This window comes from Erythrolamprus reginae, chromosome 9, assembly GCF_031021105.1.
Source record: "Erythrolamprus reginae isolate rEryReg1 chromosome 9, rEryReg1.hap1, whole genome shotgun sequence".
Lineage (NCBI taxonomy): Eukaryota > Metazoa > Chordata > Lepidosauria > Squamata > Dipsadidae > Erythrolamprus > Erythrolamprus reginae.
The window spans coordinates 1,974,570-2,001,184 of record NC_091958.1 but is presented as its reverse complement, the minus strand read 5'-3'; the positions used below and the strand labels follow the sequence as shown (position 1 = coordinate 2,001,184).

Sequence of the window (26,615 nt, the reverse complement as noted above, 5' to 3'; positions counted from 1 at the left end):
CAGACCCATCCTTGAATACAGTTCATCTGTCTGGAACCCATACCACATCTCGGACATCAACACCCTTGAAAATGTCCAAAGATACTTCACCAGAAGAGCCCTTCACTCCTCCACTCGAAACAGAAGACCCCACGAAAGCAGACTATCAATCCTAGGTCTAGAAAGCCTAAAACACGATCTAAGTATTGGCCACAAAATCATATGCTGCAACGTTCTACCTGTCAATGACTACTTCACCTTCAACCGCAACAACACACGAGCATGAAATCGATTTAAATTAAATATCAACCGCTCCAAACTTGACTGCAAAAAATACGACTTCAGCAACAGAGTAATCAACACCTGGAATGCACTACTGGATTCTGTGGTTTCTACTCCTAACTCCAAAACCTTTAGCCTTAGACTATCTACAATTGACCTCTCCCCCTTTCTAAGAGGCCTGTAAGGGGCGTGCATAAGCGCACCATTGTGCCTACTGTCCCTGTCCTATTGTCTTCTTTTGTTACTTTTTATCATTCCTTATCTAATGTTTAATTTGTACAAATTATCACCCTATAATTGTTTGACAAAATAAATAAATAAAAAATAAAATAAATAAAAATAAAATAAAATATCCACTGACTTCCCACTCTAATGTCTTCCTCATCTTCTGACTGGGACCACTCCCCCATTGTCACACCAGCCCCCTCTAGTGGTTCCTCAGGCTCACTCAGGTCATTTTCTCCCTCATCCTCACTCTCTGCATCAGCTGGGACCCCCCCCTTGCCCAGGGTATCCAGAGGGGCCTGGCTCAACCTCCTCAGAATCTGACATGACCTGAGGTGGACAAGGAGCACTCACAAGACCTTCACACATGCAGTTTCTCAAGAAGTCCAGCCTGGGATACACAAAACAAGTCAAGGGGGGCAGAGGTTTTTACCCAGGAGTGAATAACTAATTGGAACTTCAAGCTTTTAAGGAACATTGTACGCACATGAAAAGCAGATTCTCGTCTCTTGCTCCCTTAGAGTATGGAGGAAAGCTGTTCCTACAAGACAGTTTCCTCAACCAACATTTTCTACAGGTCAGTCGCCACCATAAGGCATCGCCCACATGCCAAGGCTTCAATTTGGGGCAGGTTGTCAGAGTGCCAACCTCTATTTGCTCACACAATTAAGCACTGGGCTAACTAGGAACTGCAAAACAAGGGAATCGCAAAGATATAAGGGTATATTTGTAGCTCAGGGCTGAACTGTAGGAGTCCTTGGTGCTTCCTTTGTGAGTCCCATTGGGATTGGGGCGCATAGAAGTCGAATTAATTAAATTAAATGTCCAAGTTTGGCAGTTCCCTTGCAGGCGTTTCATCACCCAACTAGGGAACAGCATCAGTGCTGCGGAGTGTGGGGTTTGCCCCACAGTAGCTTGCCCTGCCCACGTGGGTGGGGGTGCGGGTTGTCTCCTTGGCAGTTCCTTGATTAGAGTATTGTTTCCAGCTTGATTGTTTTTCTAAGGAGGAACTGTTTATGTTCTCAGCTGACAAGAGGGAGATTAGCAGATAAATTGCAAACGGCCAAGACTTTCCTTCCAATTTCAGCCTTAACGCTCCTTCAGCTGCTCTCTGGCACAGTCTCAGCTGGTAGCCAGAAGGTCCCAGCCAGGAGTTACCATAGCGCATTTTCCAAGATTTGGGCATGGCTGGAAGGCACATGCCTCGCCCTTAAATGGCATCCAGGGAATTACCACGCAGCTGAATGGTCAAAAACCTGGCAACTTCAAATCTCTACCACTAAATGCTCCGTCTTACACATTGGCAAAAAGAATCTTAATACTAAATATAAACTTGAAGGAATAGAATTTATTGATGACCTTGTCAGAGACCTTGGAGTACTCATATCCAGTGACCTAAGTCCCAAAGCCTGCTGTAGCAACATTGCCAAAAAAAGCTTTAAGAGTTGTTCACCTAATCCTTCGCCGCTTCTTCGCTGGCAATATCGATCTGCAAACCAAAGCTTACAAAACATTTGTCAGACCAATCCTAGAATACAGCTCACCTGTATTGCACATCTGATATCAACACAATTGAGAGAGTCCAGAAATATTTTAGAGGAAGAGTCCTTCATTCCTCTTCCCGCAACAAAATACCTGACTCCGCCAGACTTGAAATTCTTTGATTAGTCAACTTACAACTCCGTCGTCTCTATTCCGACTTAACAATAGTTCATAAAATCATATACCAAAATGTCCTTCCAGTTAGTGACTACTTCACCTTCAACCACAACAACACACGATCACGCAGTAGATTTAAACTCAGTGTCAACCACTCCAAACTATGTAGATTGCAGAAAATATGACTTCAGCAACAAAGTGATCAACACCTGGAATGCTCTACCTGACTCTGTGGTTTCTACTCCTCACCCCAAACCGTTTAACCTTAAATCTACAATTGAACTCTCTCCCTTTCTAAGGGGCGTGCATAAGCGCACCATTGTTCCTACAGTCCTGTTCTATTGTTCTATAATACATGCATTGATGGGAATAAGGAGATCGCTGACCATTTCAATAGCTACTTCTGTTCAGTTTTCTCAAAAGACACCTTACAAAATAATACTATAGAGGGATATAGCATTGCTTCCAGCTGTACGGATTCAGCTCCAGTGATCTTAGAAGCCGATGTCTTAGAAGAACTTGAACGATTAAAGATAAATAAGGCAATGGGTCCAGATGGCATCCACCCCAGAGTTCTTAAAGAACTCAGATCTGTCATTGCTACCCCCCTGACTGATTTGTTTAACCAATCCTTGTTAACAGGAGAAGTTCCTGAGGATTGGAGAATGGCCAGTGTTGTGCCTATTCACAAGAAGGGCAGTAGAGAAGAAGCTGGTAACTACAGGCCAGTTAGCTTGACTTCAGTTGTAGTTAAAATGATGGAGACTCTACTCAAAAAGAGGATAAATCAGCACCTAAAAAACAATAACTTATTGAACCCAAATCAGCATGGCTTTACTGAAGGCAAATCATGTCAGACTAATCTCATTGATTTCTTTGACTATGTCACAAAGGTGTTGGATGAAGGTGGTGCCGTGGATATTGCCTACCTGGACTTCAGCAAAGCCTTTGATACGGTTCCACATAAAGAGCTGATAGATAAATTAGTGAAGATTGGACTTAATCCCTGGATAGTTCAATGGATTTGCAGCTGGCTGAAGCATAGACACCAGAGGGTTGTTGTGAATGGCGAGTATTCTGAGCAGAGTCAGGTTACAAGCGGTGTGCCACAAGGGTCTGTTCTGGGTCCTATTCTTTTTAATATGTTTGTGAGTGACATAGGGGAAGATCTGGTAGGGAAGGTTTGCCTATTTGCCGATGACTCTAAAGTGTGCAATAGGGTTGATATTCCTGGAGGCGTCGGCAATATGGTAAATGATTTAGCTTTACTAGATAAATGGTCAAAGCAATGGAAACTGCAGTTTAATGTTTCCAAATGTAAAATAATGCACTTGGGGAAAAGGAATCCTCAATCTGACTACTGTATTGGCAGTTCTGTGTTAGCAAATACTTCAAAAGAAAAGGATTTAGGCGTAGTGATTTCTGACAGTCTCAAAATGGGTGAACAGTGCAGTCAGGCAGTAGGGAAAGCAAGTAGGATGCTTGGCTGCATAGCTAGAGGTATAACAAGCAGGAAGAGGGAGATTATGATCCCGCTATATAGAATGCTGGTGAGACCACATTTGGAATACTGTGTTCAGTTCTGGAGACCTCACCTACAAAAAGATATTGACAAAATTGAACGGGTCCAAAGACGGACTACAAGAATGGTGGAAGGTCTTAAGTATAAAACGTATCAGGAAAGACTTAATGAACTCAATCTGTATAGTCTGGAGGACAGAAGGAAAAGGGGGGACATGATCGAAACATTTAAATATATTAAAGGGTTAAATAAGGTCCAGGAGGGAAGTGTTTTTAATAGGAAAGTGAACACAAGAACAAGGGGACACAATCTGAGGTTAGTTGGGGGAAAGATCAAAAGCAACATGAGAAAATATTATTTTACTGAAAGAGTAGTAGATCCTTGGAACAAACTTCCAGCAGACGTGGTAGATAAATCCACAGTAACTGAATTTAAACATGCCTGGGATAAACATATATCCATCCTAAGATAAAATACAGAAAATAGTACAGTATAAGGGCAGACTAGATGGACCATGGGGTCTTTTTCTGCCGTCAGACTTCTATGTTTCTATGTTTCTATGTTTCTATCGTTATTTTACTAATGCTTTATTTATACAAATTGCCATACTATAATTGTTTGACAAATATAAATATATAAAAAAATAAATATATTTTAAAAAGTGGTAGGAGCAAAGTCCTTTGAGTTGGATTGCAGCGGACGACAAAAACAGAAGCCCTTGAATCAGTGCTTGGAAAAGATGCTCCACATTTTCTGCCCCGACAACCAGCCATGCATAGGCCAGTTCTCAAGGGGGGGGGATATTGCATGGGGAGGGAGGAGAGCAACCTTCCAGCCTTAAGTTCTTGCCCACAATTTTTGCTCTGCAAAATTCATCACCATCGATGCCACTGCACGGAAAGCTCTCGGCCACCCTCTTCTGGTTGCTGGAGTTGAGGGGGACCCGATTCTTTATATAAAGCACCTCTCGGGTGGTCCCACCTGGGGTCAGGAGTGTCTGGGGGGAGTTGCCCCCAAAAAGGTCAAGAGAGCAACTACCATCTGTCAGCCCTTCAAAGCAGGTCAGGCTAGGAAAGCAATGCAAGTCAGAGTAACAAGAGTTGGAAGGGACTTTGAAGGTCCTGTAGTCCATCCCTCTGCTCAGGCAGGAGATCCTATGCCATTTTTTTCTGCTCCAGTGATGGAGCACCCTTATTATCTGGAAGCGTCTTGACATGGATGAAGAACACTGCTCTACAAAATGAAAGTTCTCCAAGACATAATAATAATCATAATAATCATAATAACAGAGTTGAAAGGGACCTTGGAGGTCTTCTAGTCCAACCCCAGGCTTAGGCAGGAAACCCTACACTACTTCAGACAGATGGTTATCCAACAACTGCTTAAAAACTTCCAGTGTTGGGGCATTCACAACTTCTGGAGGCAAGCTGTTCCATAGGTTAATTGTTCTAACTGACATGAAATGTCTCCTTCATTCCAGGTTGCTTCTTTCCACCCATTGCTGCTTGTTCTACCCTCAGGTGCTTTGGAGAATATCTTGACTCCTTCTTCTTTGTAGCAACCTAAGATATACATGATACTAGTAAGAGGGAAACATGAGGACAGGGGACGGAAGGCACGCTGGTGTACTTATGCGCGCCCCTTACTGACCTCTTAGGAATCGGGAGCGGTCAACAGTGGAGAGTCTCAGGGTAAAGTTTTGGAGGTTTGGTGATGATACTACAGAGTCTGGTAGTGAGTTCCAGGCATTAACTACTCGGTTACTAAAGTCGTATTTCCTGCAGTCAAATTTGGAGCGGTTTGCTTTAAGTTTGTATCTGTAGTGTGCTTATGTGTTGTTGGGGTTGAAGCGGAAGTAGTCATTGACAGGAAGGACATTGTCGCAGATGATTTTATGGGCTATGCTTAGATTGTGTTTAGGGTGAAGTAGTTCTAAGCTTTCTAAGCCTAGTATTGTAGGTCTGGTGGCGTAGGGGATTCTGTTGCAAGTGAAGGAGTAGAAAGCTCTGCTTGTAAAGTATCCCTGCACGTTTTCTAGAGTGTTTATGTCTGAGATGCGGTGAGCTGTATTCAAGGATTGTATTCAAGATGGAACTCTCGAACTCTCAGCAGACAAAGTCAAGAAGAACCAAAACAAAAACCAAAAACCAACAATAACAACATCAGGGTTGATACACATGGTGCACAGCTTAAACAGATATTCAGTCAAACCCAGCTTTCGTAAATTATCTGCCTCCAAGAATCTGTGATCCATGGAAACTAGGATACCACTCCCTTTTCTTTGTTGATGGGGTTGCCGTACCAACCAGGTCAGGAGCAGCACCTGAGTAGACGAGGGTGCAGCTCTCCCTCCGCTGAGTTCACTGCTACAAAGGCCAGCTAAGTCCCCCTGCAAACATGAATGTCATTCTTTTCAGGTAAGACAGGAGAATTTACTTTAATTAGAGCAATTCCCTCTCGCAAAACAGGCTTAAGCGTTGCTGGTTGGAGATGCATAAGTTTCTGTGCAAGCAGGAGGATTTGACAGTGGGAATCTCCCTGGTGCCTTTAAGGGCACTATTGATGGAGACAAGGAGGTGTTTTGTGGTTTGCTTCAAAGAGCTAAGAATTTAATTTCTGTCCTGGGACAATCGCTAGGAGAGAAGAACAGTTGTGAAGCCCACAAGACTAGCGCATGATTTTAGGGAAGGGAGATTCAGTGGAAAAGGTGTGCGTTGCAAAGAAAATGTTGGGGGTTTAATTCACATGTGGGGAGAACTTGTCTAAGTGTGCACAAGGATTCTTTCCCCTGTTTTCCTCCCCAAAACTAAGATAGGTCTTGTATAAGGTGCGTGTTATACTTCGAAAAATACGGTAAATATTTAGATCTTGACTTACAACAGCCTGCTTAGTGACCATACAGTTACAACAGCACTGAAGAAAGTGATTGGTGGGAAACAGCCACACCCAGAGGTCGCATGATCCCATTTTGTGATCTTCTCTCATGCAAAGTCACTGGGGAATCAGATTCACTTAACAACCCTGGGACTTTGTAACAGCTGTGGGAATTCACTTAACAACTGTGGCAAGAAAGTGGAAAGAGGGACAAAACTCATTTAACTACTGTCTTGCTTATCGGTGGAAATTTTCAGCTCGATTGTTCTCCTAAGACAAGGATGACTAGAAGTTTGATAAATAGCCAAGATTTTTTAATACTGTGTTCAGGAATATTTTGGAGTACTGTGTTCAGTTCTGGAGACCTCACCTTCAAAAAGGTATAGATCAAATTGAAGGGGTCCAAAGATGGGCTACAAGAATGGTGGAAGGTCTTAAGCATAAAACGTATCAGGAAAGACTTAGTGAACTCAACCTGTGTAGTCTGGAGGACAGAAGGAAAAGGGGGGACATGATCGAAACATTTAAATATGTTAAAGGGTTAAATAAGGTTCAGGAGGGAAGTGTTTTTAATAGGAAAGTGAACACAAGAACAAGGGGACACAATCTGAGGTTAGTTGGGGGAAAGATCAGAAGCAACATGAGAAAATATTATTTGACTGAAAGAGTCATAGATGCTTGGAATAAACTTCCAGCAGACGTGGTTGGGTAAATCCACAGTGACTGAATTTAAACATGCCTGGGATAAACATAGATCCATCCTAAGATAAAATACAGGAAATAGTATAAGGGCAGACTAGATGGACCATGAGGTCTTTTTCTGCCGTCAATCTTCTACGTTTCTATATTAAGAAATTACTTACCGTTTCAGAGAAGCCCGAACTAAAAATAAATAAATAAAAATACTTCTTGTTCCTCTGTCTCAGAGACACCCAAGTGCAGGTCATGGAGAACACAATCGCCAATGCTGAGAAATACTTTGGCAGCTTCTGCACCCTGATGGCGTCTTATACCCGCAAGACTGCCAGACTTCGGGACAAGGCTGACATTTTGGTGAAAAAGCTTATCGACTATGCCAACACAGAAAATCCCGAGCTGCGGACGACGGTGAAGAATTTCGTCGAGGATCTGGCCAAAGTACAGGACTACAGACAAGCAGAGGTGAATTTGGCAATTGAAATCCATTATGGACTAAAACGTCTTTGAATATTAGCAGCTCAGGTGGGTAGTTACGTTGGTGGTTTGAGCTCTGAGCTTCAGTGGTGGGTTTTAATTTCTTTTACTACCGGTCCTGTAGGTGTGGCTTGGTGGGCGTGGCAAGGGAAGGATCCTGAAAAATCCTCATTTCCTCCCGATCAGCTGGGATTCGGGAGGCAGAGAATAGATGGAGGTGGCACCAGTCAGAGGTGGTATTTACCAGTTCTCCGAACTACTCAAAATTTCTGCTACCAGTTTTCCAGAACTGGTCAGAACCTGCTGGATCCCACTTCTGCCGAGCTTGGCTCCAATTTGGTTTCAGATGTTTTGGGGAGATATCTTTGCTGAAGATGCCTGCTCGAATGGGGATGAAACTTTTGCAACCAGCCAAACTCGGAGCTCAAACCAACAACATTCATTATGTACGTGACACCCAGGAGCAACAAGTCTTAGCTTCTAAGTGGTTCTCAGCCTTTCTAATGCCACGACCCCTTAATACAGTTCCTCATGTTGTGTTGACCCCCAACCATAAGTCTAGCGCCAATTCTCCTAACAGAGCTTTAAGCTGATTGGCAGGAAGGTCATAGGGACACCCCTACTGTGAACACCTGATTGGTTGGATCGTAAAAATATGTTCCAAGGTGCCAGGATAGAAGCTTTAGTTCCTAACACCAGGGGTAAGGTCGCCCCGGCAGGGGCGGCATACAAATCAAATCAAATCAAATCATAAATAAAATTGTCTTTTTCCCCCAGGGTCTTAGGTGACCCCTGTGAAATGGTCATACGACCCCCAAAGGGGTCTCTACCCCCAGGTTGAGAACCACTGCTCTAAATGAATATTTGTCCTCTACAAAAAAGAAAGGAAAAATTACAGGCCGATATGATTTAGGAAGTGAGCTGGAGGGATGTTGATTTATTTTAGGGCAAGATGAAAGGGCTCCACTGATTTCTACCTGTATGGTATTACTCCAAGGATACACCCTGTTTCCAAAAAGGAGCAGGCAGATATTGTGTGGATGACTACAAAGCTGGGGTACACAGGTTGCTATACCAGGAAGATCAATGTAGATAAAACGATGCCAATCCCCAGAATTATCTTATCTACATTGATGGTTTGTGATCCTATTTTCCCTTCCTAGCATTCTGGGAGTTGAAGTCCACCCCTCTTACAGTAGCCCATGTTGAGCAAGATGCCTCTAGAACAGGGGCCTCCAAACTTGCCAGCTTTTAAAGCTTGTGGATTTCAACTCCCAGAATTCCCCACCAAACGTGTCTGGGGAATTCTGGGAGTTGAAGTCCGCCTATCTTAAAGTGGCCAGGTTTAAGCAATATGACTTTAGATGGTTTTGACCTGAACTCCCAAAGTTCCCAGCCAATTTTTGGCGTGACACATCTGGAGAACAGCTGTTAAATAGCAAGCTGCAGTGCAGAGAGGAGGAGGCATTGAGCCAACTACGGAGCCGTTTCCTTTGCAGGACTTCACTCAGGAGTGTCCGTCTGTGGACGCTGACCTTTGAGTAGTGGCCAACACAATTTCTCATTTAGGTGGAGCGGCTAGAACAGAAGGTCGTTGAGCCTCTCAAGGTGTACGGTGTGCTCATCAAACAAGCCAAGGTAAGCAATTCACCTCTCTTTTTTTAGCACCCCTGTACCGCACTGACAACAGCGGAATCAGGGCCAAATAGAGAGCTGAGATAGATGCATCATTCAGGGCATTTCCCCGTCCTGCTTAATCAAAAGGTCCAAGGATGGAGAAGTGATAATTTCACTATTTACCGGACCGTCTCTTGCTGCATACCTCCTGGAGACCAATAAAAGCACATAGAGTTGGCCTCCTCCAGGTCCCGTCGACTAAGCAATGCAGGTTGGTGGGGTCGCAAGGAAGGGCCTTCTCTGTGACTGCCCCAGCTCTATGGACCAACTACTCCCCCCCATGTCCGTACGCTCCCACCCTGCTGGCTTTCTGTAAGACTTGGCTTTGCCTGCAGGCCTGGAAGCCATGAACTGACATCTACCATGGCCAAATTGTATGAATTGGATAGTTTCACCATGGGTTTTAATTAGGTGTTTATGGTTTTAGACTGTATAGCTGACTTCTTTTTATTTGTATTTGTATTTTATATTGTTGCCCTGAGTCCTTCAGGATTGGGCAGCATAGAAGTTGAATTAAACAAACAGACAATAATGAGGAAAACTCATAATTTCAACCTTCTGTCCACGAAGTGTTCATAGCAGGTGGCCATCAATGCCAGACAGAAACCAAGCAGCTACACCTCTACAGGGAAAGGGCTCCTGGTTTTCTCAATTGCCTGTAAAAGCAGGTGGGCAAATTTTGGGGGTGCCAATCTGAAGGGCCAAAATGGTTAGGACAAAGAGGCAAAGCAGAAAGATAGCCTTTCTTTTAACCTTGATTTTAACCAGTGATGGCAGTTAGTTCGGTTTTCTATTGAGGGAAATAGATAAGTTCTCTCTCAACTTGTTTTTTCGCAGACGTTTCATAACCCAACTAGGTAACATCACCAGTGCTAAGAGGAGTAAGGATTTGTGGAGCGGAGGATGTGGAAGACTATGGGGTCTTTGGGGGTCTCTGAGCTTGGTTGTTTTCTTGTAGATGTTCCAATATCCAAACCAGGTAACATCATCAGGTCATGAAGTTTTCAGAAATGGGCAGCATACATATCTTAATACTAATAATACTAATACTAATACTAATACTAAAATACTAATACTAATACTAATTTGGAATACTGTGTTTGGAATACTGTGTTCAGTTCTGGAGACCTCACCTACAAAAAGATATTGACAAAATTGAACGGGTCCAAAGACGGGCTACAAGAATGGTGGAAGGTCTTAAGCATAAAACGTATCAGGAAAGACTTAATGAACTCAATCTGTATAGTCTGGAGGACAGAAGGGAAAGGGGGGACACAATCTGAAGTTAGTTGGGGGAAAGATCAAAAGCAATGTGAGAAAATATTATTTGACTGAAAGAGTAGTAGATCCTTGGAACAAACTTCCAGCAGACGTGGTTGGTAAATCCACAGTAACTGAATTTAAACATGCCTGGGATAAACATATATCCATCCTAAGATAAAATACAGGAAATAGTATAAGGGCAGACTAGATGGACCATGAGGTCTTTTTCTGCCGTCAGTCGTCTATGTTTCTATGTTTCTAATACTACTACTACTACTAATAATAATAATAATAAACAACATCTGCAAGAAAGCAACCAAGCTGAGAGGGCACCAAAGACCCCATAGTCCTCCTTCTCTTCCTCCTCCTCCTCCTCCTCCTCTTCTTCCTCTTCCACAAATACACACCTCACTCCATTCTGGCATTGATGATATTCCCTAGTTGGGTAATTGAAACATCTGCAAGAAAATAACCAAGGTCAGAGATCATCAAGGACCCACAGTTCAACCGCGAGTTATAAATATTCTCTTGTACTGCAGAGGAACGTTTCATTGACTTTTGCCCTACACTCCAAACCATGGTTCTTTTCTTACCGTGGTTCTCTTCACCACTTTTTCTTGAATTGACACAACTGAGCAAACTGCAAAGCCTGGGCTTACAAACCAGGTTTGCCCAACATGGCCATCTGCAAAGACGCCTCTCAGATCTATTGGGCTGCATAAAGTGTTTTCAGCTCTTTGGAGCTAAACAGATTTTTTTTTCTTCCACAGGCCGAGATTAAAAAATTCAGCAAAGCCCGGAAGATTGAAATAAAACAGCTGGAGAAGCTGGAAAAAACAAGACACAAGTCACCCTCCAATCAACATATGATTGTATCCTTGGCTGAACATAATTGGGTCAAATTCTCCTTTGACTTCTGCAAATCTATTTATTTCAGGGTTTCTCAACCTTTGAAGATGTGAGGGACCTCAACTCCCAGAATTCCCCAGCCAGCTATTGCTGTACTATGCTATGCTGTGCTGGCTGAGGAATTCTGGGAGTTGAAGTCCCACACATCTTCAAACAGCCAAAGTTGAGAAACACTGGTTTGTTTGTTTATTTATTAATTACAGTACATTTATTTGCCAACTATCTAACCATGGAGCTCTCTTGGCAGCTTAGAATAATCATCAAAATGAAAGAGATGTAAACAGAAGTAAAATATATTGATAAAATTGAACGGGTCCAAAGACGGGCTACAAAAATGATGGAAGGTCTTAAGCATAAAACGTATCAGGAAAGACTTCATGAACTCAATCTGTAGAGTCTGGAGGACAGAAGGGAAAGGGGGGACATGATCGAAACATTTAAATATGTTAAAGGGTTAAATAAGATTCAGGAAGGAAGTGTTTTTCATAGGAAAGTGAACCCAAGAACAAGGGGGCACAATCTGAAGTTAGTTGGGGGAAAGATCAGGAGCCATGTGAGAAAATATTATTTGATTGACAGAGGAGTAGATGCTTGGAACAAACTTCCAGCAGACGTGGCTGGTAAATCCACAGTCACTGAATTTAAACCTGCCTGGGATAAACATAGATCCATCCTAAGATAAAATACAGGAAATAGTATAAGGGCAGACTAGATGGACCATGGGGTCCTTTTCTGCCGTCAATCCTCTATGTTTCTATGTTTGTAAATAATCGAACCCATAAAATACACAATAAAAAAGGAATCGAGGGAGAATAATACAAATACTGTACTCCTCGACTTACAACAGTTCAGTTAGTGACCAAAGTTACAACAGCGCCATTGTATTTCACACTTATGACCAATGTCCTGTAACCATAATTTGGGTGCTTGGCAACTAATTCATATTTCATAATTCAGAGTGCCACTTAAAGTTACAGAGAGGTCAGGTTCGCTTAACAACCGTGTTATTATCATAACAATGGCAATGATTCACCGAACAACTATGTCAAGAAAGGTCATAAAATGAGGCAAAACTCACTTAACAACTCTCTCACCTAGCAACAGAAAAATCGATTGCAGGTGCAGATCTACCTGTACATCAGTATGATAACCAAAAAGATGGATGGGAGGATGGAGAGCAGAGAGTGAGAGGTGTGTGGAAGTGGGGTCTCCCATCAATCCCACAACCACTTCCATTGTGGAAATTGCCCATTGGACCCCAGTCTCCCCAATACCCCACTATCACTGAACTCAGATTTTCCCAACAACAACCAGACCAAGAAACCCAATTTAAAACTGCTTGGGGGGGTTCTTTGCCATGGGAGGTTTGTGTTACCCAAATGATTTCTTCCGAAAACTATCCACAAAGCAACTGAAACTATTGGAAACAGACGTGAAAGGAGGGGGGGGGATATCCCTCAAATGCCAATAGACAATTAATTTCTCTAGATTGCTACCAGCAGCCTTGAGAAGCCGAGTGAAAAACCACAGGGACCTAGTTGGGTATTAGAGGTGCCAAACCTCACTCACAGATGGGCAAGCTGTCGGTTTTAGTTTCTGGGGTTTTTTGCAAATATTTCAAACGGGGGCTTTTTCAATTCTGTTCCACGTCTGAATTAACCAGGTCTTTCCTAAACTTCACACGATAATGTCTGTACCTTGGTTCACCTTTTCCAAACTGCCGGGGGGGGGGGGGGGGGTGTTGTTTTTGCTTTCAATGTTGCCTGGCAATTCATTTTCTATCTATCATTTCCTCTGCAGGAAAGCTTTTGTGCCACATTTTCATAAATATATGCTTTTTTTCCCCCCCTTGCAGCCTTTCCTTGTGCACATGACATTACAATATATTATGTTGAACTGAACAGCTATGCTTTGAGGAAGCCTAAAATCCACACGTTAACTAGGTTTTCGGATTTGCATTCTAATTTGAAATGCAAAATTAAATATGTTTTACACCCGGATGCAAATTAAAATAATTCACACACACCCCCCACACACCGTGTTTATGGATCATAGGGCTACAAAGCTAAAATAAGAGATTAAAAATATGATGATAGAGAATCCTAGTTAAATCCAATGCTTTCTGTTGTTCTAGATTTTAGCCAAGGAAAGTGGTGATTCGGCTGAGACCAGGAAACCTTTGCATGCATGCAGAAGGCCCCTAAAGAGGTTTCCAAGCACACACACACAAACAAACACGCACACAGAGGAGATAACTGAAGATAACCAACACACACACACACACAAACACTAGCTGTTTTCCTAACATCCACCTCCAAGCCTGTTTTTGCAAAGCCAATCAAAATGCTCCCTCCCCACCTTCAGAATGATAAAAAAACAAAAAAAACCTTTAAGATTTCCCTGCAAATTCCTTGGGGCCTGCGATTGTCATCAAAACAGCTTCTTAGCGCACACACACAGCCCCTTTAAAATGCCAGCAGGACTGGCAGCCACCTTCTTTCGTGAAATATTAAACCTACGAGGGGGAAATAAGATCTTGCTGGGGAAAGACACCCCGGGATAATCCTGAGAGATTATTTTTAATCTTTTTTTTCTCATCACGCTTCTTCCTGCAGATATTGTAAGCGGGATATTGAAGAGCCAAATACCTGTAGTAACACACATGCACATACACAGAGAGAAGGGGGGAGAGAGAGAAAGAGAGAAAGGGAGGGATGGAGGGAGAGAGAGAAAAAGGGAAGGAGAGAGAGAAAAAAGAGAGAGGGCGAGGGAGGGAAGGAGAGAGAAAGGGAGGGAGGGTGAGAGGGAGGGAGAGAAAGAGAGGGAGAGAGAGAAAGAGGCAGGGAGAAAAAGAGGGAGAGAGGGAGAAAGAGAAAGAGGGAGGGAGAGAGAGAGAGGATGAGGGAGAGAGAGAGAAAGGGAAAGGGAGAGAGGAAGAGAGAGAAAAAGGGAAGGAGGGAAAGAGATAGGGCGAGGGAGGGAGGGAGAAAGGGAGGGAGGTGAAAGGGAAGGAGAGAAAGAGAGGGATGGAGAGATAGAGGAAGAAAGGGAGGGAAAGAGAGGGAGGAAGAGAGAGAAAAAGGGAAGGAGGGAAAGAGAGAAGGCAAGGGAGAGAGGGAGAGAAGGAGGGAGAGAGAAAGAAAGAAAGGGAGAGAGGGTGAGAGGGAGGGAGAGAGAGAAAGAGGGAGGGAGAGACAGAGGAAGAGAGGGAGAGAGAGAGATATTAAAGGTAGCAGTTCTGAAAAGCGAGTCCTTTGAGTAAATCCTCTGGAAGGGAACAAAGCAGGTCAAGCAGCTGTAGGAGCTGATGTGTTAGCTGTGAAAATGCCGGATTAGAGACCAGAGGGTCGTGAATTCTGTCTCTCCTCTGGGCAGGGAAGCCAGGTGGTTAACTTTGGGGGCCAGCTCCCTGCTCTCAACCCCTCAAGAACTCAACACCTGCCTGTTGTGAGGGAAACAAAGTAAAGGTGCATGAATTAAATAGTAACGGAGGGGGGAGAAAGACACCTGGAAATCGGTAGAATAGGGAAGGAGACAGATGGTGGCATGGATCACCCATCATTATTGGATGGGAAAGGACAAACACTTGATAAACCAACATGTTCTCTTTTCCTAGAGCTTGGTGAGATAGAGACTAGATCAGGAATGGACTCAACAGGAAGACATGAATTCTATTTGATGGGAATTTATTGAGTGTTTTCCAGCTTGGGCAACTTTTGAGATTTGGGGACTGCAACTTCCAGAATTCTCCAGACAGCATCAGGTTACAATAGGGGAATCTTGCAAGTTTAACTTCCTTCCTTCCTTCCTTCCTTCCTTCCTTCCGATTGTTCCTTTCTTTGACTTTTTAGAACACATCTTGTGGACTTCCTTCCTTCTTTCTTTCCTTCCTTCCTTCCTTCCTTCCTTCTTTCCTTCTTTCTTTCCTTCCTTCCTTCTTTCCTCCTTTCCTTCCTTCCTTCCTTCCTTCTGGTTGTTCCTTTCTTTGACTTTTTAGAACACATCTTGTGGACTTCCTTCCTTCTTTCCTTCCTTCCTTCTTTCCTTCCTTCCCTTCCCTTTCCCCCAGGATGCCTTCTGGATGCCTTCACGGTCATCCTTCTGCCATCTTCACCATCATCTTCTCAAGAGCAGGAAAACCATCCTCCTTCCATCCCATTCTAACCAATCTTGGAATACCGATTTCAATTTTTCAGCCCGATCTCTCTTGGTTCTTTCCTCCTACAGAGGAACAGTTCATCTTGGTCTTCTTCAGGGACAAAATCGGGCGCCCCGTAATTCTCAAAGACCGTGCACAGGAGCATTTCTGGGTTGCCAGAGAAAGCTTCAACCGTGGGCTTTGAATCTGCTCGCTCTGGGATCCATTCCCATGTTTTGACAAAGTCTGTAGACAGCCAGATGGAGCCACCCACCCACACAATTACAGCCCCTCGTTTCCTCTCTGCAAAATGTGGTTACGCTTTCCTCTCGTCAAATATTTCCCCTCTCTAGGAGGTGGAAACATTCAACCTGAGCATCCTGGAGACTTTTTTTTTTTAGGGTCTAAATGACCCAGCCGTGCTCCAACCTTCATCCTCTCCTTGAATAGATGGTCTACCCACCTTCTTCTTCTGCCCCCACCAAACCCCACAAATGTCTCTGCCTCTTGTTTCTCCACTTAAGCTCAAAGCCCAAAATCTCCTTGAAGGATCTGCAATGGACTCATGGACACGGCTGCCCCCTCGTGTTGAAGTTGCCGAATGGCCAGGCTCTCTGTGACTTCTCTTTCCTTTATAAATGTTAATGCTATGTGCGTAACTAGTTGGGTGTTACAATATGTAAAGCAAACCAGCAATGTATGTTTAAGGATTTAGTACACTGTTGCTTTAAGAACTGGTGATGCAGTAAGCCATGAAAGGGAGCGAGCAGCATCTCTCTTGGGGGAGAATTGTTGTGAGAACTACTGTGTGTAGTAAGAACTTTGTGTTCTCATGTTGGTTTGTGTATGTGTACTACTCAAAAAAATAAAGAGAACACTCAAATTTCACCTCCTAGATCTGAATGAATGAAATATTCTCATTGAATATTTCATTTGCACAACTGTTCCATTTGCACAACAGCATGTGAAATTGACTGTCAATCAGTGTTGCTTCCTAACTGGACAGTTTGATTTCACAGAAGTTATATACTGTTTTTTAAGTGTTCCCTTTATTTATTTATTTTTGAGCAGTGTAAATATACTGAGAAGATTAGTGTTTTATGAATGACTAGGATTGTTACTGACTACGATATTTGATAAATGTAAATAATATTTATATACTCAAGCTATCTGTTTTTGTTATATGTAGAGAAGGATTTAGGGGTCGTGATTTCTGACAGTCTCAAAATGGGTGAGCAGTGTGGTCGGGCGGTAGGAAAAGCAAGTAGGATGCTTGGCTGCATAGCTAGAGGTATAACAAGCAGGAAGAGGGAGATTGTGATCCCCTTATATAGAGCGCTGGTGAGACCCCATTTGGAATACTGTCTTCAGTTCTGGAGACCTCACCTACAAAAAGATATTGACAAAATTGAACAAGTCCAAAGACGAGCTACAAAAATAGTGGAAGGTCTTAAGCATAAAACGTATCAGGAAAGACTTCATGGACTCCATCTGTATAGTCTGGAGGGCAGAAGGAAAAGGGGGGACATGATCGAAACATTTAAATATGTAAAAGGTTAAATAAGGTTCAGGAGGGAAGTGTTTTTAATAGGAAAGTGAACACAAGAACAAGGGGACACAATCTGAAGTTAGTTGGGGGAAAGATCAAAAGCAACATGACAAAATATTATTTTACTGAAAGAGCAGTAGATCCTTGGAACAAACTTCCAGCAGACGTGGTTGGTAAATCCACGGTAACTGAATTTAAACATGCCTGGGATAAACATAGATCCATTGTAAGATAAAATACAGGAAATAGTATAAGGGCAGACTAGATGGAGCAGGAGGTCTTTTTCTGCCGTCAATCTTCTATGTTTCTATGTAGTGTTTCTATGTAGTACTACTCATATCTCTGGGTTATTAGCTGGGTATCTTCCACCTACACCTATTCCTCTGTATAACCTTTGTAACTTAAGAGTAGCACAGTTTACTCCTGATCATCTAACAATAAATGTTATCCATTTTAGTTCAGAAGAGAGCAGACCCCAGTTCAAAGGCCGCATTATCCAAAGAAAGGCTGTTTCTGATCTAGTCTTCCTTCCCCTCCTCAAAGATCAGCCTCACGAGCGACCTGAAAGAGCCAGCACATTGCAAAGCATGATGTATGAGTTTGTTCTAAAGGAACCATTTATTTTAGCGATGGCTTAGCTTTGTTAAGACAGACTCCATCCCAACCAGAACTGCTACTATATAAAAAAAGTTTCAATGCGGTTTCCTATTCAGTGTTTTGCCTTGACTATCATCTTCAGTCACAGGTAAGGGGTTTCTTTTCTTGTAGAAGACCACCAAAGACCCAGCAGTATTGTCGGAATAAAGACACAGATGGAGATCCTTAATACAAGAGCCATTCCCCAGAATAAATTCCACTGGACAAAAGGTCCCAGAAGGGTATATTCACAAGAGAAGTTCAACCATTTCTTTTTGAAGAAATTGCTTTTCCAATAAGGAGAGGTGTCAAAAGACCTCCGGATAAGGCAGATGCTACCAATTTCATTAACTTTATGTCACTTCTAGATAGGGGATATTTCCATAATTTCCAGACAAAACTCTTAGAGGGCTACCAGGTTGGAGAGGTTTGGCCAAAAGACACCACTAAGGCTCAAATTCAAATTGATCCATGAAAAAGCATTTGACTTTCTTTCAGGAACTTCTGGAGCTAAAGCATAGTACAGTGGTACCTCTACTTCAGAACTTAATTTGTTCCATTTCCGGGTTCTTAAGTAGAAACGTTTTTAAGAAGAAGCAATTTTTCCGATAGGAATCAGTGTAAAAGCAAATAATGTGTGCGATTGGGGAAGGTGCTTCCTCCAGAAGATTCCTAGAGAGGCCCCACGGAGGCTTCTCCCCACCTTTTCCGGCCCTCTTTCCTCCCAGGAGATTCCTAGAGAGGCCCCACAGAGGCTTCTCTCTGCCTTTTCCAGCCCTGTTTCCTCCCAGGAGATTCCTAGAGAGGCCCCACAGAGGCTTCTCCCTGCCTTTTCCAGCCCTGTTTCCTCCCAAGAGATTCCTAGAGAGGCCCCACAGAGGCTTCTCCCTGCCTTTTCCGGCCCTGTTTCCTCCCAAGAGATTCCTAGATAGGCCCCACGAAGGCTTCTCCCTGCCTTTTCCAGCCCTGTTTCCTCTCAAGAGATTCCTAGATAGGCCCCACGAAGGCTTCTCCCTGCCTTTTCCAGCCCTGTTTCCTCTCAAGAGATTCCTAGATAGGCCCCACGAAGGCTTCTCCCTGCCTTTTCCGGCCCTGTTTCCTCCCAAGAGATTCCTAGAGAGGCCCCACAGAGGCTTCTCCCTGCCTTTTCCAGTTACAGTTTCGAAGACTCGGGTTTGTAAGTGGAAAATGGTTCTTGAGAAGAGGCAAAAAAATCTTGAACACCTGGTTCTTATCAAGAAAAGTTTGTAAGTAGAGGCGTTCGTAGGTAGAGGTACCACTGTAATTTAAATGTGCTCTTACAAAGTATCTCTTCTGCACATTTTCTCCAGAGGTTTTATGATGGGCCAGGAAATTAATCACATCTGATACTTTCTATCGTTCATGTAAGTTCATAAGCTGAGGAGGAGATATATACTGAGTGACCCACTCCTAATACACAGTGCGGGCACAGTCACCAATAGAGTCACGTCACTTAATAAAGTTTGGTGTTCTATGTGTCAGAGACCATTGATGGGGAAAGCGGTGACGATGTGGCGCCCCTTCCCCATCAATATCTCCCTGGGTTCCTGGCAACCATCTCATCCACGTTCCTTCCACCCGTTTTTGGACAGGTTGAATCTCAAGCACACAAAGCTTCGGTGGACGCAAGCCGGACCTCCCAACAGCTTGAAGAAACCGTGGAGGAATTCCAGAAGCAGAAGTTAAAAGATATCCAGGTAATGTGTTTAGGAGCTGCTTCAAAAGCTTTTCAGACTCTGAATCATGTGTGCAGTTGGTGGAGACTAAGATCCCATTTATGTTCGACTACTGTAATGCTCTCTACATGGGGCGACCTTTGAAGAGTGTTCGGAAACTTCAGATCATGCAGAATGCAGCTGCGAGAGCAGTCATGGGCTTCCCCAGATATGCCCACGTCTCGTCAACACTCCGCAGTCTGCACTGGTTGCTGATCAGTTTCCGGTCACAATTCAAAGTGTTGTTTATGACCTATAAAGTCCTACATGGCATTGGACCAGAATACCTTCGGGACCGCCTTCTGCTGCACGAATCCCAGCAACCGATTAGGTCCCACAGAGTCGGCCTTCTCCAGGTCCCGTCGACAAAACAATGTCGTCTGGCGGGACCCAGGGGAAGAGCCTTCTCTGTGGTGGCCCCGACCCTCTGGAACCAACTCCCCCCCACAGATCAGGATTGCCCCCACCCTCCTTGCCTTTCAAAAACTCCTTAAAACCCACCTCTGCCATCAGGCATGGGGAAATTGATTCCCCCAGGCCGTTTCGTTTTATGTATGGTTTGTCTGGGATGCACGACTGTTTTATATTAAGGGTTTTAACTGTTTTTTAATCATCAGATTTGTACTGTGTTTTGCTGTTGTGAGCTGCTCCGAGTCTCCGGAGAGGGGCGCCATACAAATCTAATAAATAATAATAATAATAATGTCCACTGAGAGCATCTGCACCAAAGACAAATTCCTTGTGTGTCCAATCACACTTGGCCAATAAAGAATTCTATTCTATTCTATTCTATTCTATCTTTTCTTTTATGTGCACTGAGAGCCAATTAAGAATTCTATTCTATTCTATTCTAAATGAAAGCACATTGAAATGGGGCTGAGTACATCCTTGTGAAAATGCACAATATAAATACAGAGAGCAACAGAGAGAGGTGTTGGTGTTTTTTTTAAAATAGACCCAATAGCTGTATTTTAAAATTGCAAATTAAATCAAGCAAACAAATCTAGAGGAATCCTATTTGCTGAAAATTATTATTTTTTTAAAAAATTCTTGATTAAGAGCGCCTAACTCCAAAATTACTCTGGGCATCTTATAAAACATCAAATATTTTATTGTCTTCTGCAAAGGATTAGAATGAAACATAATGCAGCAAAAAGAGCATGAAAGACCACTGTGGGAAGTCTCACGTAAAAACAGAAAAATCCATATTGCTATAATTAACCCTAAATGTATTGACCTAATCATAAATACTGCAATGATTGATTATTACTGGATTTGACTATTGCTGGAGGTGGGGAAAATGAATACAAAATTCAATATTCAGCTTCACTTCAATGAAGGAAAGTTAGTGAAGCTGCTAAAGGAAATTTGCAAATTAGAAACTGAGAGGAAGAACATTTGAAAAGAAATAATGTACTACATGCGTTCTCTATCTATGGTAGCTCTTGCAGATAGAGATAGAGGGGAAGGAAGGAAGGAAGAAAAGAAGGAAGGGAAGAAGGGAAGAAGGAAAGAAGGGAAGAAGGGAAGAAGGGAAGAAGGGAAGAAGGGAAGAAGGGAAGAAGGGAAGAAGGGAAGAAGGGAAGAAGGGAAGAAGGGAAGAAGGGAGGAAGGAAGGAAGGAAAGAAGGAAAGAAGGGAAGAAGGAAAGAAGGAAGGAAGGAAGGAAAAGGAAGGAAGGAAGGAAGGAAAGGAAGGAAGGAAAGAAGGAAGGAAGGAAGGAAAGAAAGAAGGGAAGAAGGAAAGAAGGGAAGAAGGAACGAAGGAACGAAGGAACGAAGGAACGAAGGAACGAAGGAACGAAGGAACGAAGGAAGATTGATTTATATTTTTCTGCAATTTGTTTCCTCTATTTTCAGCTGCTTGCAGACTGTTATTTTGACCTCGAGATTACAGTAGCATTAAGCAAGAACAAATGTACAGTATATTCCAAGGCGTTTGGGTTTTTCAATTTTCACTCACCAAACTTCAGCAGGAAAAACACACTTCCCAAATGACTTATTCAGCCCAGTTTTAGTGAAGCTGAGAAAAATATGTGCCGGCCGTTATTCACAAAGAGAATTTTCTTAGGGGAATTCAAAAGACGATCAAGATCGACATTTCGATTGTCCTGATGTTCTTTTACCTTGCAGAAGATCTTCTTGGACTTTATCGGCATCGAGATGTCGTTCCATGCAAAAGCTCTGGAGGTTTATTCCCAGGCATTCCAAACTCTGAAAAACTACGACGCAGAAAAAGATTTTGAGGTACCGAACAGTGGGGAAACAGAAAGAATTGGTGGGTGTCCATTTGTGGGTCATTTCTCCAACAGCACAAAGGTGCCTGGCTAAACTTCCCTCACCAACCTGTGCACAAAAAGACGCCACTCTAATTTTCATGGTTTCTGATTGGGAATTAAAATACACACACACAAATTAAAGGCAGTTCTTGACTTACAACCTTCATTTAGTGACTGTTCAAAGTTACAAGTCCCTGGAAAAGTGACTTATGGCCAGTGATATTCTTGCCTTGACAGGATTTCAAAGCAAAAATACAACTTGCTTCCGGAAGGTTCCCTGACTCCAAGCCAGCCACTGCCACCAACCCAATTTCCAGCCTTCCATGGTCCACAGGAGCACAACAGGTGAGCAAGGAGGACTACGGGAAAGGAAAATCCCTAAGAAAGGGCAGGAGGGCATAATCTGGCATTCCAAAATATAGGACAATAAACATAGAAACATAGACGATTGAGGGCAGAAAGAGACCTCCTGGTCCATCTAGTCTGCCCTTATATTATTTCCTGTATTTTATCTTAGGATGGATCTATGTTTATCCCAGGCATGTTTAAATTCAGTCACTGTGGATTTACCAACCACGTCTGCTGGAAGTTTGTTCCAAGCATCTACTACTCTTTCAGTGAAATAATATTTTCTTACCTTACTTCTAATCTTTCCCCCCAACGAACCTCAGGTTGTGCCCCCTTGTTCTTGGGTTGATTTATTTTTATTTACTTATTTATTTTGTCCAATATACAATGAGGGTTTTAGTGGGTGTATATATGTGTGTGTGTGTGTGTCACATGTTTTTTGCTGAATTTGAAAATTAAGGGAGACTAGGATAGATCTATTTCGGCCTTATTTTGGCCTTATCAGCTAGCCATACCCACTGGGACTTGAACCTGCAACCTTTGCCTTGTAAGGAACAGAATTATCCTCTAAGCTGCCATATACAATCCCTTCAGCTCTGCACCAGGGAAGGGTTACATATTTTTGTGTCGAATCACCCTGGTGTAACACACACACACACACACACACACAGTAAAATACATGATGAAGGTTATAGAGGAGATATTCATAGTAAAATATATCTAAGAAAGAATATAAAAGAAGATATAGTAAGTTCACTATCCTATTAAAAACACTTCCCTCCTGAACCTTATTTAACCCTTTAACATACGGTATTTAAATGTTATCCCAAAGGTGCTTTTTTCAAGAGGCAACTGGACTTTTCTGAGTTTTTTTCTTTGAAGACATTTCGCTTCTCCTCAGAAGCTTCTTTACCTCTGACTGAAAGGTCTTCAAAGAAAAACCAGAAGGTCCAGTGGCCTTTTGGAAGAAAAGCACTTTGGGGATTAACGATTACATAGATACAGCCTGCCCTGCACAAAGTACCCAGTTCTGTGGGCCACAGAAAAGAAACCCAGAAGGCAAAAATAGGTTTTATGGAAGAAAAGGAGTTAAATTCCTCCCCAAAGTGCAACAAACAAGAGGCAGAGCCAGGAAACCAACCTTCATCCACAGTCTCAGGTCCCACCAAGAAATGCAATGCAAAGAATTAAGAGGGCAGCTCTTGCAACTGTTGGTCCCCTGCTTGGAGCAGCTTTCTGGTCTCCACCCATCCCCAGCTGCTGCTCGTCAAAGGCTGATTGGCAAGAAGGCCTACTAGGAACCAATGCTTGCTCCACCACAAAAGCTTTCAAACCAGAATAAAAGCTTTCAAACCTATATTTACATTATATTTCATGTTTACTTCTAATGGAAATACAAAATTATTTCTTTCTCAGTGCATATTACACTCAGGTAAGTACAGTTCACATTTTATGAATTCATTAAATTCAATTTTATACAGCCCTGTTTTCACCACAAGTGTAAAATAATTTAAATATAGGTTTATAGGTTTTATCGCTTTTGTTCTTCAAGTTTTAGATTTAATTATTAATTTTATTTATTCGTGATGACATGTTTTATTTATTTACGTTGTACTTTTTTCCTAATTTTTTTCATCCTCCTTTTCATTGTAAATTTTTTGTGTCACTTTACTCAAACAATCATGTCACTAACTTAACTGAAATGGTTCACTTAACAACAGTGGATAGGAAGGTTGCAAAACAGGGCAAAAACTCAAGAGATGTCTCACAATGACAAGGGTTGAATTAGAGTCATAAATAGAAACAGAAACCTAGAAGATTGACGGCAGAAAAAGACCTCCTGGTCCATCTAGTCTGCCCTTATACTATTTCCTGTATTTTATCTTAGGATGGATATATGTTTATCCCAGGCAGGTTTAAATTCAGTTACTGTGGATTTACCAACCACGTCTGCTGGAAGTTTGTTCCAAGGATTACCACCTGTATTGCAGGTCCTGGAGTGATGGAGATACCCAAGAGAGCTTTTGCCCAACATGGTGTACCCATAAGACGAGATGTTTTTTGGGGGGAAGGGGAGGAACGGCTCCCAGGGTCAAAACACGGCCTTGGTTGTGGTCATTACGGCAATTGTGGCTTGTGCTCACCTAAATGTAACCACGGTTCTCTTTGTCCACCTCTAGAGTGTCCCTAGCACGCTCCAGAAACTGACATTTGTGGATACTGAAGAAACATCTGAAGAGGAGGAAACCCAAGATTTTAGCATTGCTAAACACCCCCAGGTCTGGCAAGTAGCCAGCAGGACCCCCTGACGAGTTTCTCCATTTGTGAATTTAGACCTTCTTTTTTATTATTTCTTGGCCAAATTTCTTTGCCCCTTTAAGGTTGAGCCATGGTGGTGCAGTGGTTAGAGTGCAGTACTGCAAACTGTTTCTGCTGACTGCTAGCTGTAGTTCACCAATTCAAATCCCACCAGGCTCAAGGTTGACTCAGCCTTCCATCCTTCCGAAGTGGGTCAAATGAGGACCCAGATTGTTGGGGGCAATATGCTGACTCTGTAAACCATTTAGAGGGGGCTGTAAAAGCACTGTGAAGCAGTATATAAGTGCTATTTCTATTGCTATTATTTTCCTCCAGCTCAGTACCCTCCACCTGTACCCCCCCATGTACCCCCCCCAGTACCCTCCCAAACTTGACATCACAATAAAAGCCTTTGTTTTCAAGTGCATCCTTTTATTTTTGTCTAGGAAATGTCCATAGAGATCATATTTTCAAAAGCTATACATAACATAGAGGTTTTCAAGAATGCAGGTTTCCAGTTATTAGAGTTTGTTGCATAAAAATCAAAACCAAAAGCACACACAGATGACTGATTCAGCTGGATTCATTAAGTTCTTTATAAACATTATGTATGTATGTATGTATGTATGTATGTATGTATGTATGTATGTATGTTTCATTTTAGCAGAGTTCAGAGTGAACAGAGTGGGCTGAGCCATGCCCAACCTTAAGCTTAATTTTTCAGTTTCGATTCTCTGCACAGACTTATATATGGTTAGCTCCTATTGGACGACTTAGTTGCTATGCCTATTCATTGGCTAACCTTGTAAACATGGCTCTCCCAGTTCAGGAATACCTTAACACCAGTCCATCGTAGAGCATGGGGTCTCCAACTTGGTGACTTTAAAACTTGTGAACTTCAACTCCTAGAATTCCCCAGCTGCCATAGCAGCAGTTCAGCCATAAATTGTAAAGAAACAAATCGCTTTATTTTTAGTGTCGTCGTAACTTGGAACAATCACGAAAAAAATGGTTGTAAATCGAGGATTCTCTGTAATTTTACTGGGAATGTGCTGAGCTTGCAAACAGAAGCACATGGCCATCCAAACTTTGAAGCAGAGGCAACAGGTCTTCGCAGTCCCCTGGGAAAATACTCCTCCCCACCAATCCACACTCTTTCTCATGCTTTGAGTGAGAATCCTGGAAATAAGAACCACTCAGACATTTTTTTTCTCCAAAAGAGGAAGCTTCTTAAGATGGGATTCTTTCCAAGCTTATCAGTAGTCCGGCCAGCAGTATCTCTTCTTCGGTGATGGCTCTTAGATCAGGAACTGTTTATCCACTAAGGTCTTCTCGGCTAGATTTCTCCTTCCAAGCGTGTCGCGCATCATTTGCACAAGCTGAAAAACAGACAGGCCTCTGTTTTGCCCTCACTGCAGCTGACCCTCATCTTCCTTCTCTTCCAAAATGGACAGGAAAAAGCAAATTAACTCCACGAGAGCCACTTTGCTAGACCGCTGGCCCTGTATGCCACCATTCAAGCTGGTGTTGGTAGCTCTGGGTTAGCATTGTGCGGCTGGCCGAGTGCATGCCGGTTGGACATAAAATCGCCCTCACAGCTTCCTCAATTCACACATGACATTTTGAGCCAGATTGCCAGATTCAATCTCACATCTTACTCATGCCTTTAACACTCCCAGGAGCTGCGTTATCACTCATGCAGGGCATGGCAGCTGATCTTTCGATGAATCAAAAGCAAACTTTGGGGGACAAAATTTATCCTCCTCGTGCTACACTGTGCCTCATTTTAAGAAAATGAAGGGAATGGCATTTTTCTACGAGGGTCGCCCAGGAAGTAATGCACCACATACTAATCTCCCAAGATTAGTATGGAACCCCTTGTGTCCTTATCAGGGTCCACTTAAAGACCTAGAACCAGAACACTGTTAATGTTGCTAGTTTCTGGCCAAGGCTTTCTAACCTGTACATTTTTTAATTTTGTATTTTATATTTTAATTTTAGTATGCCTTATTTTAATTGTGATGCTTCTGACATAAATAAATGAAAAAAGAACCTATGGAACTGCACTTC

The 26,615-nt window shown here is 42.7% G+C and overlaps 2 protein-coding genes across 5 annotated transcripts in view; one reads left to right on the top strand and one right to left on the bottom strand.

Annotated features, from left to right (window-relative positions):
- The first annotated feature begins 5,964 nt into the window (after positions 1-5,964).
- CIBAR2 (CBY1 interacting BAR domain containing 2) lies at positions 5,965-24,967 on the top strand. Its single transcript, XM_070761857.1, has 9 exons — positions 5,965-6,084; positions 7,468-7,702; positions 9,284-9,352; positions 11,425-11,526; positions 17,990-17,995; positions 19,500-19,604; positions 21,754-21,867; positions 22,137-22,244; positions 24,428-24,967. The coding sequence occupies exons 1-9, from the start codon at positions 6,065-6,067 to the stop codon at positions 24,554-24,556; spliced, it is 888 nt and encodes a 295-aa protein (XP_070617958.1). The 5' UTR covers positions 5,965-6,064; the 3' UTR covers positions 24,557-24,967.
- The window catches only part of LOC139172641 (meckelin-like), a 27,419-nt gene continuing 25,760 nt past the window's right edge, over positions 24,957-26,615 (bottom strand). For all 4 annotated transcript variants that reach the window (XR_011559904.1, XR_011559903.1, XM_070761854.1 and 1 more), the window contains one exon: positions 24,957-25,924. Coding sequence is in view for 2 of the 4 variants with exons in the window: in XM_070761853.1 (XP_070617954.1) it covers positions 25,844-25,924 (81 nt within the window). In the remaining 2 variants the exon portion in view is untranslated. The remainder of the gene's footprint in view (positions 25,925-26,615) is intronic.